The 20,682-nt window shown below is 25.1% G+C and overlaps 1 protein-coding gene across 1 annotated transcript; it reads right to left on the reverse strand.

Moving 5' to 3' along the window:
• Positions 1-5,738: 5,738 nt before the first annotated feature.
• Positions 5,739-11,817, reverse strand: LOC145846197 (fibroblast growth factor receptor 1-like). The gene is made up of 8 exons (XM_082953111.1): positions 11,603-11,817; positions 9,344-9,655; positions 9,074-9,094; positions 8,417-8,595; positions 7,601-7,624; positions 7,162-7,203; positions 6,855-6,950; positions 5,739-5,795 (listed from the first exon to the last, which is right to left on the reverse strand). Exons 1-8 carry the CDS (start codon positions 11,748-11,750, stop codon positions 5,739-5,741), a joined length of 879 nt encoding a protein of 292 aa, XP_082809237.1. The 5' UTR covers positions 11,751-11,817.
• Positions 11,818-20,682: the final 8,865 nt, after the last annotated feature.

Here is a 20,682-nt window from a genome sequence, read left to right on the forward strand (position 1 = left end):
CACTTTTTAATTTGAACTGAGAGATTTCAACGTAGAGCTTATGGTACTTGAAGTATTGAAGCTATGTTTTTTGAAGTGTTTTATTTCGTACAAAACTATATCAACTGTGAATTTTTGGACCTTGACTCATTTTTATATAAACTATCTAGCCTACGAAAAATAGGCGTTAGAGGATGTAACAATCGACAAGTTTTTCATGCATAAAAAAGATAATTTTCTAAATTATTTGAAATCGCATCTTGTAATTAGAACCGGAAAAACAAATCCATCAATTTAGACTTTAATTTGTTTCTAAAATTTCACAAATACATGAAGCATGAGTTTCTCCTGCTTAACTCCGAAAAAAAAATTAATCATTAATTGAAAACCCAATAAGCGTACAAGACACATTTTCTAATTTTCCCAGTTGACCCGTGTTGTAAACTGCAATCAATAACAAAATTATAATGTCAGAAAATTTCCGCTCTTAATTCGAAACCTTACACCCTGCAACGTTCGCAGGAAGCCATAAAAAATTAATTTATACTTTTCAAACGTGGAGCAATATCCGTTTTAAGGTAAATTTGAAAATTAGTTGAAAAAACTTGAGTTGTAGATTTTGATGAGTGATAGTAAGTAAAAAATACTTGGATGGGTATCAAGAAAATTTGTGAAAATAAATGAATTACGTATAGATTCTTTTAGATAAAAGTTTCAATTTCACTTAACTATAAAAAATAGAAATAGTTTCGAAACCACCAAATCTAACTTGTAACTCAACACTCGGTAACGTTTTCAGGAAATTGTACAAAAGTTAATTTATCCGCTAATTGTTCTGCCATTTCCGCTATTTGCTCGATTAAAAGCGAAATAAAACTTTTAATCAAATTACTTCAACGGCCACAAATACTAAATTCTATATAAAACTCAAAATTTCTGCATTAGTGCGCCATACTCAACTGTCATTCAACTTCAATATAAAGTGAAAAGACGTTTAACACAATTTAAAAATTATACTGGGCTAAAGTTTTAATTTAATGAATGTAACTTATACTTATGGGAACAGTTTCAAGCTAGGCACAACTTCGGATTGTTTGAAATTACTGCCATTAATAAGCGCATAAAACAGGCAAAAAGTATTTATTTTCAGTCAGAATCAAGACTGGCCCTAATCTTTATGCGAGGCGGAAGTCATAACAAATTGCATAATCCTCTTATTTGCATTAGTTCATGAAACTCGAGCCAAATCTGTTACAGAATAAACATCTTTTACAATTATTTAGTTGCATTTTAAGTGGCTGAATCGAGCTTGCACCTTAACAAACAAGTAAAACAGAAACACATTATCCTCTTTGGCAAATTTCATACACAAAAGTTATGTAATTCTCTTATTATATAAGCATTTTTAATTAAGAGTTTATAACATTTTTAAGATTAAACTTTAGCAAAAACACATAAAATTGACTGCGTTTTAAGCGGCAGGCTCTCAACCCTTGAAACGGAACTTTCAAATACAATTATGACGTCACATCCGATACAACTTCCGGTTTCAATGTGAGGTGATGAACAAATAGTTTAGTTTCGTGCGAACAAATTTTCCTGGTGTTTCTGAGGCGGTAACGGTGTCGAAATATCGGTTTTTGTGTTTGATAGCTTGAATTAATTGTTTAAAATATATCAAAGTTCATCAAGGTGTTTGCTGGTATGTTGAAAAAAGTGTGTTCGTTTAAAAAGATTTGTTGTTTTAATAAGTAGACTTATTTCTGACAACTGCAATTGGGTATTATTGTTGTAATAATTCAATATTTTCTAATAAATCTTGAATAAATAAACAACTGTTTACAGTCTTGAACAAATATCTAACAGCTGCTTATATGATTTCAACTTAAATTAGTTGAATATTGTCCAACTTTTAGTTCTAGTCAAAAACATTTTCAACAAAAACAAACTCAAAATTCAACCATAAATTTTGTTTTCCAATAAAAAATTCAGTTCACAGCCAAGCAAACACTTTAAGCCCTCCATACGGAGATTAAATGAGATTCTCTTTTCATTACTGATAATTTCAAGTGCTTATAAAAATAAACTTTGAGCAAACAGACTGAAAAACTTTTATCTTAAAATAACAAACTCGAGATTTTTATTTAGATTCGAAGTTAGATAGTTCTTTTTGAGATTTTATCAAATAAGTTTTCGAAATGTTGTTTTGGAAAACAATACTTCTGGTAAATTTAAATTAGTTTTTTTTTTTTTTTTCAGAAAATATAAGACATTAAAAATATATGTACTTTAAAATTTGTTCAAAACAAATACTTTTTCAAAAACAATGTGATAAACTTATTATTCAAGTGTAAATTTATCCTTAGAACAGCAACCCTGTTATTGTTATGTGTGTGAGTAAGACTCGTTGGTTTTAGATTGTTATCAAATAAGCCAAAGAAAAATTGTTTTCAAACAGACTCGAAATACAGAACGCTTTTTAAGCCTTAAAGTTTAAAATTGAATGAGATTAAATGTATGAAATTTTTACTTTAGATTAAAAGTAAAGTTTTTTTTTTCAAAATGATTCAAACTCACTAGAATAGAAATATTTCAAAGTTTTTTATTAAATTTAAGTTTTTATAATTTAGTTGTTATACTTAGTTCTAAAATAATTAAATTCAACGAAAGTTTAATAAAATATAATATACCTTAAGCTTATTCAAAAGCAGGGGCGTCGCGTGGGGTGTTGCACTGCCGCAACTGCACCACCTTGAAATTTTCTAAGAAAAAAAATAAGTATCTATAACGTTTTCGTTATTTTTTGAACGAAATCTCTTTTAAAACTTCAATTTTGAAAACGACCATTTTGCCCACTTCACTGCCGCAAACTCTTAGCTGACTGCCGCAAATGAACTCAAAAAAGCAAAATTTCTTCAAGAATTACCGCAAAATCAATATCTTGCGGTAAGTAAGCTAAGTTGAAAATTCCCTAAAACAGGACTTGCTTAAGTATCATCTACAAGCTATTGTAAACATAAAATAAAAACAAAGCAAGCTACTGCAAAGGCTTAAACTTGAGTTTATGTACCCACATGATTTTTTAAATTTAACAGATCACTTCTATTAAAAGATTTGTCATAAATTGCATATTTTGAAAAAAAAGATAAAAACCCTAAATCACCAAAGTCTTAAAAATTTGATTTTTTATTTTAATCTGCATACATAAACTTAACTATAACTGATTGATTATGGTTATCATAAAGTTAGTAAAATAAATAATAAAATTCAAGTTCTGAAAAAAGAATTAAGAAGTTTATTATAAACTTCTAGTTCACTCTTACAGAAAAATATTTTAGATTTATATTAAATATAAAATAGTATTATTGAAACAATCACATATTTAAATAAAGTAAATAGCCTTAATTTAGAAACTGTGATTACAAAGAGTAGTTTAACATTTTAGGAAAATTTAGTCTACCTCTACTTTATATAACTTTTGGTTTAATTTTTTCATAAACAAAGCAAAAAATTTTAGATAAAATTGTTGAAACATGGTTGCCTTGCTTCATAATCAGGATAACTTAGAAATGTTAAAAACTCAAGATGACCCAAGATAAATTAAAACAGACCAAATTAGAAAAATATTCAGGCTGACTAAAGCAGTTTTAATTTTTACTCTGAAAATAACAAGGTTATTTAAAATTAAAAAATAAGTGTTTTACCCCTATGGCCACATGAAAACTAACTAACCAAACTTTTACTTCTATAATGGATACATATTTATAAATTATCTCTAAAATTCTTGAAAAGTTCAACAGCCTCACAACTAAACTTAAAAAATTGAGCTCCTGAGAAAAATACTGTCATTAAAATGAAAAACAAATAAATATTAAATAAAGAAAAGATACCCTTAAAAAACTATTTAATTTTAAACCTCCACAAAAAACATTAAAATTAGAAAAAAGTTAATAAAAATGTTAATGTTTTTAAAAAAAAATGTGCAAATTAGTGAGGAGTAAGGGGGGAGGGTGTATAGGCACTTTTTTACATGTTGTTCTTATTTTAACTTTTTCAGAAAGCTAATAGTTACTCTTTAATAAACTTGAAATTTCCAATTAAACTTTTAGTTACAACCAGTCAAAGCCAGAGAGTACAATGGTTTATTATACAAGGAGCAAACCAAAACAGCAAAAAATACAATTTTACTGAAAACCTATATTCTCCATCATTTTTAAACAATTTTTAATTAAACTTTTTCATCCTAATTTTTTAAAACTTTATACTTTTGTTGAAGAGAAGTTTTCAATTTTTAAGTATCAATATATATTTTATATATACAAAAAAAAAACTTTTGTTATAACTTTTTTTTTTCTTGGTGTTTTAAATATCTAATTTAGCAATTTATTTTTGTTTTATAAAAGAAACATCTAAAGATTTTGAGGCCAACTTATAAAAAAAAGATATGATTTTAGTGATTTGATTTATTTGTTGTTTGAGTTTATATTATAAAAATAAGGATTCATTTGTACCTCTGACTGTGAATTACCATATCTCAAAAATTTTAAGAGTTTTTTATATTGATAAATGATGACTTGTAGTTAAATTAAAACTGTATAAAGTAATTTCAGTAAAATAATTCTAAAGTAAATGTTAAGGGCATAAAGGGGGGGGGGGGGTTAAAACATTTTTTTAAACACTGTTTTAGTTTGTGCCTCCCATTAAGAACCTTTTGTTGCCTTTGACTTTGACCGGCTATATCTTAAAACATATACTGAATTTTTAAAATCTGTAAAAAGCATCTTATAGCTTAGTAAAAACTACATAAAATAAAATCAAATTGTTTTATCCCCCCTATGTCCTTAAAAGCAAAGCTTATCTTCAGGTGTAGCAAAAATTCAGTTGTTTTCAAACTTGACAGTAAAAATATATTTTTATTAAAATAATTGATATTTTTTTAAATTCTGCACCACCTAAAAAAACTACCACGCGACGCCACTGTTCAAAAGTATTGCCAATTTATAAAATAACAAAAACAATTTATAAATAAAATTCAAGAAAAAATATCCAAAACAACGTGATTTAGTCGGTTTAAGAAATAAACCTTAACAAGTAAAAATTAAAGCATAAGCAAAATACCTTAATTAAAAAAAAGCAAGACAATGAAAGCTGAGAGAAGAGCATCATTTCTAATTAACTGCCCGTATAAATCATAATAAAAGCTCGAACTCTTTTTCATTGCAATAAAAAGTTAAATTTTAACCAGTTCGTCTTAATTACATGTAGAAGGCTCGCATCAGTCATTAGAAGCAAAACAACAGAAAAATTACTTATGCCGAAAGTTGCTTTCAAAATATTTTGTTTTTACTCCCCTTTATGTTGGTTTTTTGTATATTTTTTAAGTTATAAACACCAGTTTGTTTTTCAGACGCATAGTCTTTGTTTTTTGGCTTTTATAATTTTCTGATTTAATTTTGTAGTAACAAATTTACTTGTTGTGTGAAATAAATCTTAATAAGCTATTAAGTTGAAATGTATTTTAGGGTTTTAGATATACCAAAACAAATTTTCTACCATAAGCAATTAACAAACACCTATCAGTTAAGCATAAACAACCGAATAAATATTAAAGAATGAACACAAAAACATTTTAATGCCAAACAACAAACCATAAAACAACAAAGCTACCAAGACTTACTATCCCACACGACCAAACAAAAATTTCTTTTAAACATTGCAACCTGGGTATTAACACATTAATTGTTATTTTATTAAACCAATTAGACATTAGGCACGATTGCCAGGCACGAGTTACAAAACCCAGGTTTCACGTCGACCTTGAAAAAATCAAATGTTAGCAAGAAGGTGTTTTGTAAATATGAGAAAATATAACACAATTCTGTCAACTCTGAAAGATTAGTTTCATTATAAAGTGCAAGAAAAATTCATTAATTTGATTGAAAGACACAAAACAGTTGTTGTTGTTTGTGCTTATATAACTAAAAGTAAACAAACTTAGTAATGGTTTTGTCCAAGTACAAGTAAATTCTGCTGAATACTTATTAATAATTATAATATATGTAAGTGTAATTACAAGTAGTAGTATAAATATATGCTACAAAATACTTTGATTTAAGTTTCATAAAACTTTACTTCACCACAACAAAAATATTCTTTAGTACTTTTAAACGCATATCTATTGTATAATCACTTTGAGACTACATCTAAACATTTACTGTTTTTAGTACAACTAGCTTAACTCTGAAACTAACTAAAATTCTACATTGGCACTTTACATGTTCTTTATCATATCTCAAATAATCCAACTGTCCAGTACTGTTTCTCAAACCTTTACAAAAATCTTGGAACTTGTCTTTTTTGCAGCACCATTGCCACTTACCCTATTTAAAAAAATATTTCTAAAACCTAAATCTAAAAGTTTTGCTAGAAAATTGGTTTAAAAAACGATCAGCTGTTTTTTTTATCTTTTCAAACTAACATTTTCAATATTTTTATGATCTTACTATAATTACTAAAGTTTTGTTAAAGTAAACGCTTTTTTTTGTTGTTGCTAACAAACAACCAGGTTTTAAAATTTTAACTCAAGTAGCTGTATAAAATTAAACGTTTAAAATTTATGTTTACATTGAACACTACCAGTAGGATGCAGATAAAGTTTTATTCATAAATTGTAAAATAAATGTGTAAGACCAAAAATAATCAAAAACACAACCTCTACATTGCCTATTGTCTTTGGAATAAACTTCATTCTCTGAAAATAAAAACTGTAGTAACTAACAAAAAAAATCTACCTTCAGTATAAAAAAAAAATTGAAAATGGATTAAATAAAAACTATCTAAAACTATTCTTTTAAATAAAAAAATCTGAAACTAACTCCACGGTTGCAATTACAAGTTCCATTATTTTTACCAAAAAACTTCCATTCTACATCTCTGCTGTTTTCATTTTTACAATAGAACTGTCCCATTCCCTATTATATATCTTTTTTTTCTTTCTTACTTTCTAACAAAAAGCTGACTAAATAAACAAAATACTAAAACTTTGGAAAAAACATTTTCGTTTTTTTTTTACTACTGTAACAAACTAAAACTTAAACTTAATATATAAAACAACAAAACTTCTGGGATCTTAAAAACTCAAAAACAAATATAATAAAATCTGACAAAATGAACTTGTAATACCTCTCTGCACTCAAAGAAGTAAGCTGGAAGATCTCCTCTTTCCTAAAAAGTATTTACGATTTATAGAAAAAATTTTTCATATAGTTTTTGATGAAATGATAAATGCATGTATTATTTGTCAACTTCACCAATTTATTTTAAAACTTTACTTTTAATATGTATGATATCAATTAAGTTATAAATATTTTTTAAAATATTCAAGTAAGCTATCAAAAAAAGCAGTCAAAAATGACAACCAAATCACACTGAAATCAAACAGTCTATCTTAAGATTGTTAACACAGTAGAATATGTAACTATTTATTTTACTCGCATTAAATTTTTTAGGCTTCAACACTCAATATATTATTAAAACAGCACCAGATTTTGTTAAATAATCAAACCAAACAGTAATTAAAATTCAAATATTTTCAATCACCAATCTTACATGTTACACTTACCTCGACTACTTTTCCACCCGGTCTCTACAATTCACAACAACAACTTAATATGTCTAAAATAGCTATACAAGTCATTTCTATGCAAAGTCATACGGACATTGCAATGTTATAACTTAACATACTCTTTTAACTTATTGTATATATAATCAAAATATATTAAGTTATTGACAGAAGTGAAGAAAAACATTTTCTACAAAACGTAATGAAAGTTAATGGAGAAATTTTATAGCAATTAAATACTGTTTGAAGTTTTTTCAATCAGCTTGATAACTTCCTTTGTAAACCGATAGAGGAAATTACAAGTGATACCCTTTTTACTGTTTGAGGAATTACACTTTGAAAAAAACTTGCCCACCCTTCGAAACAATTAACAATGTTTATATAAATATCTAATTCTACCAACCCTCGAAAAAAACCACAACCCAAACAACTATAAAAATATGAAATATTTTTCACAAACTAAACCCTTTACTAAAACACTCACCTTATATCTTTTTCTTTCGGGTCCCTGGTAATTACAAATACTTACAATTTTCTTAATTTTAGTAAATATTCTATAAGCATTTTAAACAATCACCAGTTTTTAACTTCCTGTATAAACTGTTAAGGGAGTGTTAACTTACAAAAAATTAGAATTTAAAATATATCTCCCAATACCAACATTTTTTCTACCAAGAGCCAAAAACCCATGCTTAAGTTTTAAATGGGTTTTACAAAATATAAAAATCCTATCAACCTTAAAGCAGTTAATTTTTAATTCAACTTTTTTAATAATTTAATAATTATGAACATATTGTTATTATAATTCCCACCAACCTTGTAACTACCCAATCTGGCCGCCCTTCTTTTAGGGTCGGTGGATATTTCCTTTCCGTCCTTGAACCACCTCACTGTTAGATTGGCACCTCCCGCGTGACATTTGAACTGAACAGTGTTGCCGGCTGGTTCGGCGTGTAATGTCTTTTCCATTCTTTCTGGTTTCGTCCAGTGGGGTTCTATTTGACAAATAATTAGTTGGTTGGCCCTACTTAGTTTATTGGGTTCTTTGTCAATGTATTACTTAAGAAATATTTTTGATCTTAATTACAGTGAACGTAAAAATAAATTAATTTCTTAAAGACAAGTTTTCCTATTGGATTTATGACAAAGGAGAAAACACAGTCTAGTCTATTTTATGGAATCAGATTTGTTATATATTAACTGAATTTTTTAACTTGGACTAAATTTATATCTAAATTAAGAATAGATTGAGTGTACAATGTGACTATAAAGTAAAAATCAAAAAAAAAAAATTATGATTTTTCAGAGTTTACAATAAAAATAAATATTATAATATTCTTTATTTTAAATTTAAACTTAAATAAATAAGGTATATGAAAAGAGAACATTATCAAAACCGTGTAGTCAGCTTAAATGAAGCAATATAATTTAAAGCAATTTACTCCCATAAAAAATATATAAAATGTAACTCACCATCAGTGTTGTTGAGAGCAACTGCAAAAAAAAAATATATTTTATTACTCAAATAACAATTTATGAAATATTAGTAAAACATTCAAATAAATAAAATCTCTTACTAACTTGTTAAAAATAATTCTTTAAATACTAGTTTTTTATACAATTTCAATTCATGTAAAATTGTTTATGCGCTATCAAATTAAATTATTTTCTAGTAAAACTTTGATTCAAAAAAAAATATTCAAGATCTCATACTATTAACTTCATAATTTTCAATTGACTCACTTCTAGGCTTGACTTTCAGTTCCCAGTTCACAGTGAAGTTGCCCATCTCGTTGTAAACAAAACACGAGTAGTTGGCGTTGTCCTTGGGGCTGGCCTTGTTGATCATGATCATGGTCTTCCTCACGTCGACCCTCTCCCTCTTGCCCTTCCTGTCACTCTTCTTCATCTTCTTGCCGTCCTTGTAGAAGCGGAACTTGGGCTTCGGGTTGCCCTTGCTGCCGCAGTTGAGACGGACTATGTCGTTGTACTTGGGCCGTAGGACTCTGTCGGCATTCTTTATGTTCTGTTCCTTCAGTATTGGGGCAAAAGCAGCTGTGAGTAGTGAGAATTGTTTAATTATTGACTTGGAATTAATAAAATTTCAATAAGAATACCATTTGGTATTGTGGACACTTATAATGCAAGAGGTTAAATTATTAACAAAAAATAAAAATAATCTTAATTAAATTTAGTGTTGAAACAAATTAAATGATAATTTTTGTAACTGCAATTGTTGGCACTTTTGATGATAGAATAAGTAAAATATGTAATGATTAAATAAAAAACCATATAGATTTTACACAGTTTCAATATATTGTTCGGCCAAACAAATAATTATTAATAAATTTATTGGATGATTAGATTTTTGGATTTAAGTTTGAGGGGCTTAAGCATTTGTAATTGCTTATAAATTGTTTGGGCAAATAAATTAATATTAATAAATTTATTGGTTAATTTGATTTTAGAATTTAAGTTTGAGGGCTTAAGAATATGTAATTGCTTATAAAATTTAAAATTGAGGTTTAAAATGAATTAGACAATTTCAGTTGGCTTAATTCAATAAATATAACAAAAGCAGCTGTAGTGTATGTGTTGCTATATTGTGTTTAAGAATGAAAGCTTATTGTATTTGGGGTAGAGACAAAAACAAGCTTGAATTATAATTTTCATTTAGTTTGTGAACAAAAGCAGCTATAAGTTTAATATTTTTATTAAATATAAATTGTTTTTGTAAAAATAGTTTTTTGCTACTTAGGTTTTGGGAAAACAGCTGTAGACAGTTGTAGATGTTTTAATAACAATATTAAGTATCCATTAAGTTAAAAGTTTGATTAAAATATGCAGCAGTCAACTTTATAAGTGTGAGTAAAACAGGTTTCCAACAACTATGTCAGAATTTATCATAAGTTTACCTACATATTAAATTGATTTACATTAGTTAAACTAAAGAATTAAATTTACTTACTTAACATAAAGTAGAATACACTTATATTATTTATGCTTTTAAATTGTTTTCAGTGATAACTTTTATAACACATTTTATTATTTTTAAAGTTTTAATATGTTTTTTAAAGAATATATTTACCTGTACAAGGTAAAAACTTAAAAAAATATATAAATAACAAAATTCTTTTAAAAATGGTTTGAGGTTCCAATAAACCTATAGTTATAGTGAAAGCAAATTTTATTTCATAATACTAATATATCTTATTTTGAATCATTATATTTAAAAAGTATTTTAAGTTGCAGTTTTTTTTTTATATTAATACACAACAGTGGAACTTAAATTCATTGCTTTCACTATTTGTTCACTACTTGTGCTAATTTATAAAAAGTCACTTTTGTATTATAATTTCATCATATGGAAATTGTTTTCAAGTATCTTAAACTTAATTTTTATATTAAGCATACTAGTATACACATTGCTCACAAATGAATTAATTTAAAAATTAACTCAATTAGAATTGATATTAAGTATGTCTGTTAAAAAGACTATCAAATTACAAGGCTTGTAAAGTAAAGTATCATATTTCATTTATTAGTTTATCAAAGTTTACACTATATAAAATTTAGAAGACTTATATTATCAAAGTAGTAGAAAAAACTAAGTGTTATGCTTTAAATTTAGAACACATTTTGAAACAACTCTTTTAAATTTAAATCTAAAAATGGTCACTAAAATATTATTAACCATAACAAAATATTTCAACAATTTGGTGATGAGGACAAAACTCTGTATTTCTACAAATATTTCTATTCATAAATATTTATACAACTTTTCTCACATTTCATCCATCACAATGGAATAATATATTTATTACAAACTGAAAAATAAACTCATATTTTTATGAATAGTTAATCATAACTTTAATATAAGCTTCAGCTAAAAAAAGTTTATACTGAACCAAAAATCTAAAAACATTCACACTGGATTTTAAACATTCTTTTGAGTAGCTAAGAAAAAGCTACAACAAAGTAACAAAATACAAAGAAACAAACTTCTATTTTTTGGTTTGTCAGGGTATTCATAATCACCGTCATAGGGGTAGTTGTATTCAGTGCTGTCATAATCGTTGTCATCATAATAGTAACTGCAAGATTGCTGAATGCACAGGCATACTAGCAGTGATAGAATGCACAAATTCATTTTGTGTGTGTGTATGGGTGGGTCACAATATGTGCTGCTGTGTGTGCTTACTTTAATTAAAATTACCTAACCTGTAAATAAATTATGTTTCAATTTTGTTTATAGTACATTTTTTTCAGTGTAATTAAGTAAATTTGATGTTACAAAACAATTTTACTAGTCACTTGTAAATATTTGTCAGAAATATATTTGATCAAATGATAATAACAGGAAACATCAAATAATAAGTAATTTTTTTGGTCAGAATGGCTTTACAAGGTGATGTAAGATTAAAATATACTTCGAAAAAAAAATTTACATAACAAAAGTACATGCTTCAAAAAATGAGTTTTCAAAGTTATATCACAATTGTTGCTCTAATTTTCAAATAATTAAAAAACTTGGTTAAACTATATGAACTAACTTGATCTATATACTATATATATCTTATATCGATATGTATAATGTTACTGTAATGACCACAGCTTATTTATAATCAATCAAACTTGTACTTTAATAAAATATATTACTGCACAAGTAGGAACTTTTATTTTGTAGAAACAAATTTAAACTTGTTTAACTTTGTTCAAATTACAACTATGAAAATAATAACTTGTTTTAAAATATGAGGTTAAAACTTAATTATTTTATGCAAAACAAACTGCAAATTAATCTAATATAAACAGTGTAGAAGTAAGCACTTACAACCAAATTAAAAAACTTTATAATGTTAATTGAAAACATTTTATATGAGAAATACTAATTTAGTTGACATTTTTGAAGTAATGATTACACTGTTTTTTGTTTTTTTTTTTTGGTGAAAAAAATTCATTCAAGTTAGAATTTTTGTTCATAAGTAATATAAATAGAAATGGTTAGAATTTGAAATAGATTAACTTCACTATTAAAAGATATAATTGGTTTTATGTTGATTGTTTAATTTTCTTATATCTAAAAAAGTGCTTCATATTAAAAAATCATATTTACTTCAATTTTTTAATGTTTAGATGCTTTTACTGCACACCATTGATTTAAACTATGTCGTATTTGTTTAGCTTTTATTTTTGAATACTAGCTATGAAAACATTTAAGTTTGTATTTCCCTAACTTGTTTACCTTACTGCAATTTATTACAACTGAAAGCAACTTGGTAACAAAAGGTTTTATCTTCTCAACAATAGTAAAGTAAAAGCTCAAGCTAAAGTAGTAAGATGCAAAAAGCCAGAATGGCCACAACAAATATTTTCAACTCTCAAGAGATAATGTATAGGAGACAGAAAACATCTTTGGCTCACTTTCTTTCTTTGCTCTTTTTTCTTGCTCTGTGCCGCTTCGAGCGGTTACCGAACAAGGTAGCTGGTCTTACAAATCTTATGAGTTTTATAAAGTTTACAAGCGGATTTTAATTTAAGTAACAATTTAAAGGTAAACCGTTTTGTAAACTATAACGATACTAAGTTTTTTAATCAGTAGATTAAAATCTAGTACCTTACTACGTAATTTTTTTTAAACAGTATTTAATTATAGTTAAATGAGTTAAGTAGTTTAGTTTAGTTGTTCGTTATCGGTGGATTAACACTTTTATTTTTTATCTATCTTAATTGCGATAATTTATTTATTACTATGTAGTTTTAAAAAAAAATTGCACACGTTTTTTTTCCAAAAACCTTATATAACTTGTAAAAGCTTATACTTTCTATTTAACAATTTTAATTTGACAAAAACCCCAAAAAAAGAGTCTGCTGTAGTTAAATTGTGTATGCTTGCAATTGTTTGACAACAAATAGGTACAAAGCTCTACAGTCGAAAACTCAAACTTTATATATGATTTTTTTAAACAATTTTTAGTTCTACCGATAAAAAACTTGATACAATTTTTGTTTAGATAAAATCAAAACGTTGTGTACTACAAATTAAGGGAGAGTTTTTTTTTAATAAATATATAGATTTAATGTATAAATTTGCAACAAATATCTTTGGTCATTTGAATACAAACATAAACGTAAAAAAAAACAAAGTTTTGACTTTTTTTAAACTTTCTAAAAAGTATTACTAATCTTAAATTGCATGTTAAAAAGCAAACTAATAGCTTAGCGTAAATAGTGAAAACTGTTAAAAGGGTAGTGTTTGAGACTGATGTTTATTTACCATAAAAAAGTATACATTCAGCAGCTTTTTTAAGGAAAGTTATAAAACTGCAGAAACTAATTTAAAATATATCATGCTGGTAAAAAATAATTCACAATAAGAAAAGGTATATTTAGTTTTCAAAAAAACTGAATTATTTTAGTCGTCAATAACAAAAAAGGTGAAACTTAAATTTTATAAACTTAAAGCTGTCAGTCAACTAAAAGAAAACGATAACTACATTAACTCTATCATTAAATAGTTTTGATAAAGTCGAGGGTTAATATAGTTAAATAAAAAACTAAAATTATGCTTGAACGCACTTTATTAGCGTGTTTCGATGTTTTAAGTAATCTATGCATTACTAGCCAACATAAATAATTAAGTATTAAGCAGATGTCATAAGCTTTTTATTTACTTCGCTTGTCCAAATTCGCCGCTATAACGGAAAATAATCGTGTTTTTCTTATGCTCTGTGTCTGTCTGTGGCATATGAATTATTATAAACAAATATGCTTTTAGTTGTTGCTGCAAAGGCTTTGAGCTTATATATTTTTTTTAATTGTGCTTAAATTTTTGATAACCTAAACAACCAATACATTTAAAGTAAAGTTAATTAACTTTTTATGTAACTACCACTAAAAACTAACCAATAACTAAAAAACTTGTAATATAAAATAAAAAATTACTTAATCAACATAAAAATTGATTCAAATAATATACTTTACATTTTAGAACCTATAAAAATGCACTGTTTTATGTTGAAACAGAGTTTGTGTTTATTAAAGACAAAATACTTTAAATAAAAAATGTTTGATCAAAGTACAAATGCTCAAGACAATAACAAATTAAGTAAGCTAATAAAGTACTTACAAAAAGTTGTTTTTCATAATTTTCAAGTAATAAATGTCAATACATCTATAAGCTACTAACTATACATTTTCAATGCTACAACTTTTTAGTAAAAACATTTTTTCTTCTTTTAAATTAATTAAGTTAGTTAAAGAAATATTTTCAAAATAACTTATACAGATTAAATAGTTTAAAATTTAAACATTATTCAGTGTCTGTATTATTTAATATATATATATATATATTATATATATATATTTGTCAAGTCGCTATAAACTTTATGTATAAGAAAATGTTTTATATATTTAATAACATTTCTTAAATAAATAAAAACTCGAAGTAAATTACTTCCGAAAAGAAAGATTATTTTTTATAAAAAAATCGTGAAGTAATCATAATTATAAAATACATAATATAATTATACACTTTATGTTTACTACATTATCAAAATACTGCTTGAGTAAATATAGTTTTTCAAAAACAATAAAAACTGTAAACTTTTGACTTATGTATAAGTTTAACAAAACTGCTTTGATATAAGTCTTAATGTAAGCGTATGACAAGTCCAGGATCTACATAAACAAATTTTTTATTCTAAACTTAATTTAAAGTTAACATAAAACTGTACAGCTTATTTTATTTTGTTTTTTAAGGTTGTTTCTACAAAAACGGATATAACAATTTCAAATTTTGCATTTAGTAATTAGCATAACTCCGACTTTATAATGAAAACATCAAATAAAATCTGAAACCTAAAAAAAACTTACATAAGTTATGAAAAGAAAATTTAATAAACAGAAAACGCTGAAACTAATTTAGATTTTCAAACGTTTGTTAAAAATAGCACGAAACTTTATATTAAATTAAATTGTTCCATTATTAAATTCAAAAACACCGAAGAAACTTAAACAAATTAAATAAATGCTATAAATAAAACACAAACTTCAACAAAATGAATTTTACAAGGGTTAAAAATAGCAGCATGCAATAATGCGCAGTTCGATATATGACGCATTCTAACTCTTACAAACCATCTGTTAACTTTTGCTATCTGTTGCTTAGATACGATTTCTCTTGAAAAAAAAAGAAAAACTTCGCTTCGCTTTTTTTTATAAAACTTTGAGAAGTTTTTTTATTGTGTAAGAATTTGGGTTTTTTAATTTAACAAAATCAAAATAAAATTTTGCTTATTATAAAAACTTATTTACGAGATATTATACTTCTTATGAAACTTAATAAAAAAATTCCTTAAGTTTTGATTTAATTCCATATGTAAATTTTATTATCAATATACAACTAAACATGTAATTTATTCATTTTATTTACGCACTTTACATACTTTCTAATATGAAGTATAAATACGACTAATACTAAATGTAAACTATATTAAGTAACATTAAATTTTATTACAAAATAAAAGTTAATTTTCTTAAGTTTAGGTAAACAAAAGAGTATGTATTTAAAAAATAACTCTGAGATTGTATGCTTAGAAAATATGCTCACAGATAATTCAAATACTAAGGTTTTTAATTGAAAAATTTTATTTATTTTAATTTTATTTAAATTGACACCTTCTAGACATACATCCTTTTGGAAAAATTTCAAAAATGTACATATTCACGTCTACTTAGACGCCGTTAAAATAATAATATTTCTAATTTACCACTTTTTTTAATTTACAATATGACACTATTTTGAAAGTAAATAAAACCACAGTTTAACCTCAGTTCTGCTAACTATATAGCATCTAAAATGATAAATAAAATTTTTACAGTCGTAGCTTGAAACAAATTCTTATAATCGTTTTTACTTTATAAATTTTAAATCTATATATCTTTGTTAAGTATGTTAATGTATAAGTTAATTACATTTATTTTGTACTAGTTTTATTTTTTCATACCCTAAAGTCATTTGTTATAGCTAATTATTTTCAATAATATTAAGCTATAAGTCTAGCAAGAAAACAAAAAAACAAAATATTTTATGAAAAAAAGTGTAAGTAAGGAAGCATTATAATAAGCTTTTCCGCTCTGGTTAGTAGTTTTGACACTTATAAAGAATAAAATACAACTTCCTACTTTGCATAATTCAATTTTAAAAAAGAGCCGGAACGTTTTAAAGTGTACTGAAGTATGCATTATTGAAAACAACTTAGCTAATTGAAGTTATGCCTTAAAGTTTACATTGAAAAACTGCTATATGCAAATTTTAAATTAATTGTATTTGTAATATCTGAAGCAACAAAAGTATTTTGCATACTTCTTATTGTAGTACAGCTTTATTTATAAATAAAATAATATTTTAAAAACTGGTGTCTTATTTTTAAGCATAAATTAGAAAAAAAGACAAGAATATGTTAAAAATAAAAGCAAAACTTTTATAAAATAAAGCTAAAATAAAATTATTTATTACATCAATCAAAATAAATGAAAAAATAGTATGTTCTAATGTTTTGAGTTTTACTAAATCAAGTTAAAAAATAAAAGTAAAATACAGCTAAACTGCCGAACTCACTAATTAAATACTTTGTGAATGAACAATTGAAACATGCGTTGTATTTATGCTCAAATTAGTTATTTTTTCCTAATATTGTTTTAAGCTTAAAAATAATCATAAGACCAATTATTTTGCAATAAACAAAAAAGACTTATAATTTACTTAGCATAAACATCATATTTTAATCGTACGGATGTTTTTAAACCTTATGCAGCCAATATTGTTTTTTAACCTTACCCGGACAATATTGTTGTTTAAGTACGTTTTAATATGCTTATAAACAATATTCCTCACAAATAATCTCAATAGTAACAAAATAAGTTAAAAAAAAGTTTATGAAGAAATTTGTAAAATAAAAATATTAAGCTTTTTACTGGTATGTTTTCGTTTAAAATCTCTTTAATTACTTTTTTATTATTCTTTCCATTTCAAAGTTTAATTATTAATTAATTTTGCTATAGCTAAATTCATATTCAATTGAAAAAAATCTTTAATTAAACATATTTTTTAATATCTAAGAATAGTGTTCTAATGTTTTACTACTTCAGGACATTTTATAAAAGTTTTAGTTAAAATGAAACAAATGAACTAATTCGCATTTGATTGATCAAAAAAACTTTAGATAGTAAAAAAAAAAAAAAATCTTATAAAGTCATTTAAACAACTTTTAATTCCATTATAGTTCATACTAAACATGCTAATATTTTTTATTTACGAAATAGAGTACTATATTTAAACATTAACAATATGCTCAATTTCCAGGACTATTACAAAAAAATTAAAAAACAAAACACAAAATTTATTCATGTTTTTAGTAAGGAACTTAAATGCTATTTAAATTTATGCATAAGCTTTAACTTTTATTTTAAATATTAAAGAAAAACAGTAAAACATTAAAGTTTATAAACATTTAAATATAATAAAATTAACAGCCAAAGTCCAGTCAAACTTGAGTAAGAACTACAAATTAAGCATTATTGTTGTTATTTGCAAAAAATTTTAGTTCATTCCACCTCAAAACAAAAAGAAAACAACATAAGCTTTATTTAAATTCAAACTAATAATAAAAAACAATAAACTTAAGTTTTGAACATAAAATTAGTGTTTGTTGTTTTGAAGTTAAGAAAAACTTCTATTAGCCATCAAGATACATTTTACATGTTTATATAACAGTTTCTGACATTTAAATAAAAAAACCTTATTACTCACATCTATTTTATTTAATACTTTGTCAAAAACAACAAAATAAATGTTTATCATAAAATCAATTGAAACTGTATTCAAATTTCAAAAGCAATCTTAGTTTAATTACGAAAACAAATTCAAAGTTTACTTTCTGTTTGTTTAAACTGTTTCGTTAACTATTAGTTTTCTTTTTTATAATGTAACCAATACAAGTTCTATCTAAGCCTTTTATAAGCAATTGTAAAACGATCAGAATACTGTTTTGCAAATCTTGTACACAAATTTAGTTTAAAAACAACATAAATAACCTTTCTGTTTCACTAACAGAAGCAATACAAAATCTATTCAAATAAGCAATTTAAGTTAGCTGACGGAAACAATTTTCATTTTGTTTTAGTAAAACTTACGCCTTATAACCAAAATAAGTTTTGTGCTTCACAATAAAAGCAGCACAAACTCTTCTCAAATGAGAAACAGAAGTTTAACCCAGCTTTTTTATACACGAATTTTTATTGATTACATCCTGTACATACGACGTAACCTTACACCTGCTATGGTATGTATATGCGAGGCAATAAACAGTTTTGCACGCAGAATGTAGATTGATTATAAAAGTGTAAAATTTTACTATTTGATTTATTGATTACATATGCATGTTTTTATGATGTGTTTCATAACAGTCTAGCTTAGAAGTTTGTATAACGGCGTTTTAACTTATTATAGAAACTTTTAATTACATTTACAAAAAGTTTATCTATTCTATAACAAAAAAATTAAGGCACCTATGCTGTATTTACTTAAAATTTAATATATACTGCTTGGAAGTTTTTCAAAAAGCATAGAAAACAAGTGATAAAAAAGTTATAATTTCCAGTTTCCACTGTTTCTTATGATTATTTTCCGTTGTAATTCCTTATACATATTTTCAAATGTCCAAGAAATAAAAAGTAATAATTTGTGCATTATATTACCACAAACTAAATTATATTAAAACTTTAGTGTATGGTTGAAAAACAAATTTATACAAAAAACACTGCCATGGAAATTTCCTTTAGTATCTTAAAAATTAATAAATAAAGTCGTAGAACTTTAGTTCGTTTTAAAATTTATGGATGTTTTATTATAAAAAGTATAAAACTGTAAACTATTTCCAACATGTGTGTAAATTTTACGATTTGATTTATAGATGTCGTGTATAAAATGTGAGGTAAAAAAGTGTTTTATAACTGTCTAGTTGAAGTTTTATGTAATATTTTTACTGGTAAAACTTAAGTTTGAACTAATAGTACCAGACACAGTATAGTAATCTTTCTTAAAAAGTCGGTTTCATACTTCTATATTTTTCTAAAAATTCTAACGAGTATTAATGAGCATTTTAAACTAGAAAATTTATACATTAGTTATTACAATAAGAATTAGACTAAGTTAGAACTTATTAAGTTATGAATAAATCTTTAAAATTTTGATAAATACAAGTACTTTTTATGAACAAGTTTTTGAAAACAATTTTAAATAAAGCATATTATAAACATAAGCAGTTATATTATAACTACTTAAAAAGTAGATAGTTTTAAAATATTTTTTTTTACTTTTGAGTATATTGTTTACTGATTAATGAAAAAAAGCGCTAAAAATAATTATTCCTAAGACCTGGTTTGCGAAAAACTTTTCGGTTACCGAGTCACACCACGAGTAGCTTTGCTATTAATTACAAATAAAAAAACATTTATTTAAAACCTAAAAATGAAGAAAAATGAACTAACAAGTTTAAATAAAAAAAAAATATTAACTCTAATAAGTTAGAAAAATAGTTCGAGATGAATTTCTTTAACAGTTACATAATTTTGTTTTTATTTCTGCTTACACAAGTAGTTAATTCTCACGTATGTTTTGCATTCTTTGCAAAAAATTTAACCTTTTTTGATTGGTTTAAACTGAATTAATTGAAGAATCATGATTGGACAATAGTTGATGCTTAAGTTGCACAATAAGTTAACGATTTTTTATAAATATTTTTATTTAGTAAATTACGCATTTGTTGTCTGTTTTAATTTTGCTGAATTTAAATTTAGTTTTTACTTTAAAAAACTACAAAATATTACAGTAGATTTTAACTAGGTTTTTAATGTACATTTAGGTAGATTTTGGATAAGCTTTGAAATTAGTTTTTTGGTTTTAAAAACAATAAAGGTTTTAGATCGTAATATTAATTTTTATAGTTTATCAAACACAATACCAGTGCAAATATGATGATGAAAAGATAGGATCTTTTTTGAAGTTTTGTAAACAGTTA

This window comes from Thalia democratica, unplaced genomic scaffold (genome assembly GCF_965202585.1).
Source record: "Thalia democratica unplaced genomic scaffold, ktThaDemo2.hap1.1 HAP1_SCAFFOLD_325, whole genome shotgun sequence".
NCBI lineage: Eukaryota > Metazoa > Chordata > Thaliacea > Salpida > Salpidae > Thalia > Thalia democratica.

Excerpts from the sequence above, each read along its gene's own strand:
- LOC145846197 (XM_082953111.1), bottom strand. The coding sequence starts at position 11,750 with ATGAATTTGTGCATTCTATCACTGCTAGTATGCCTGTGCATTCAGCAA. Across the intron at positions 9,095-9,343 it reads ACTGAAAGTCAAGCCTAGAA|TTGCTCTCAACAACACTGAT; the intron begins GTGAGTCAATTG and ends TTTTTTTTGCAG. Across the intron at positions 5,796-6,854 it reads CTTGTAATTGCAACCGTGGA|GTCGACGTGAAACCTGGGTT; the intron begins GTTAGTTTCAGA and ends GATTTTTTCAAG.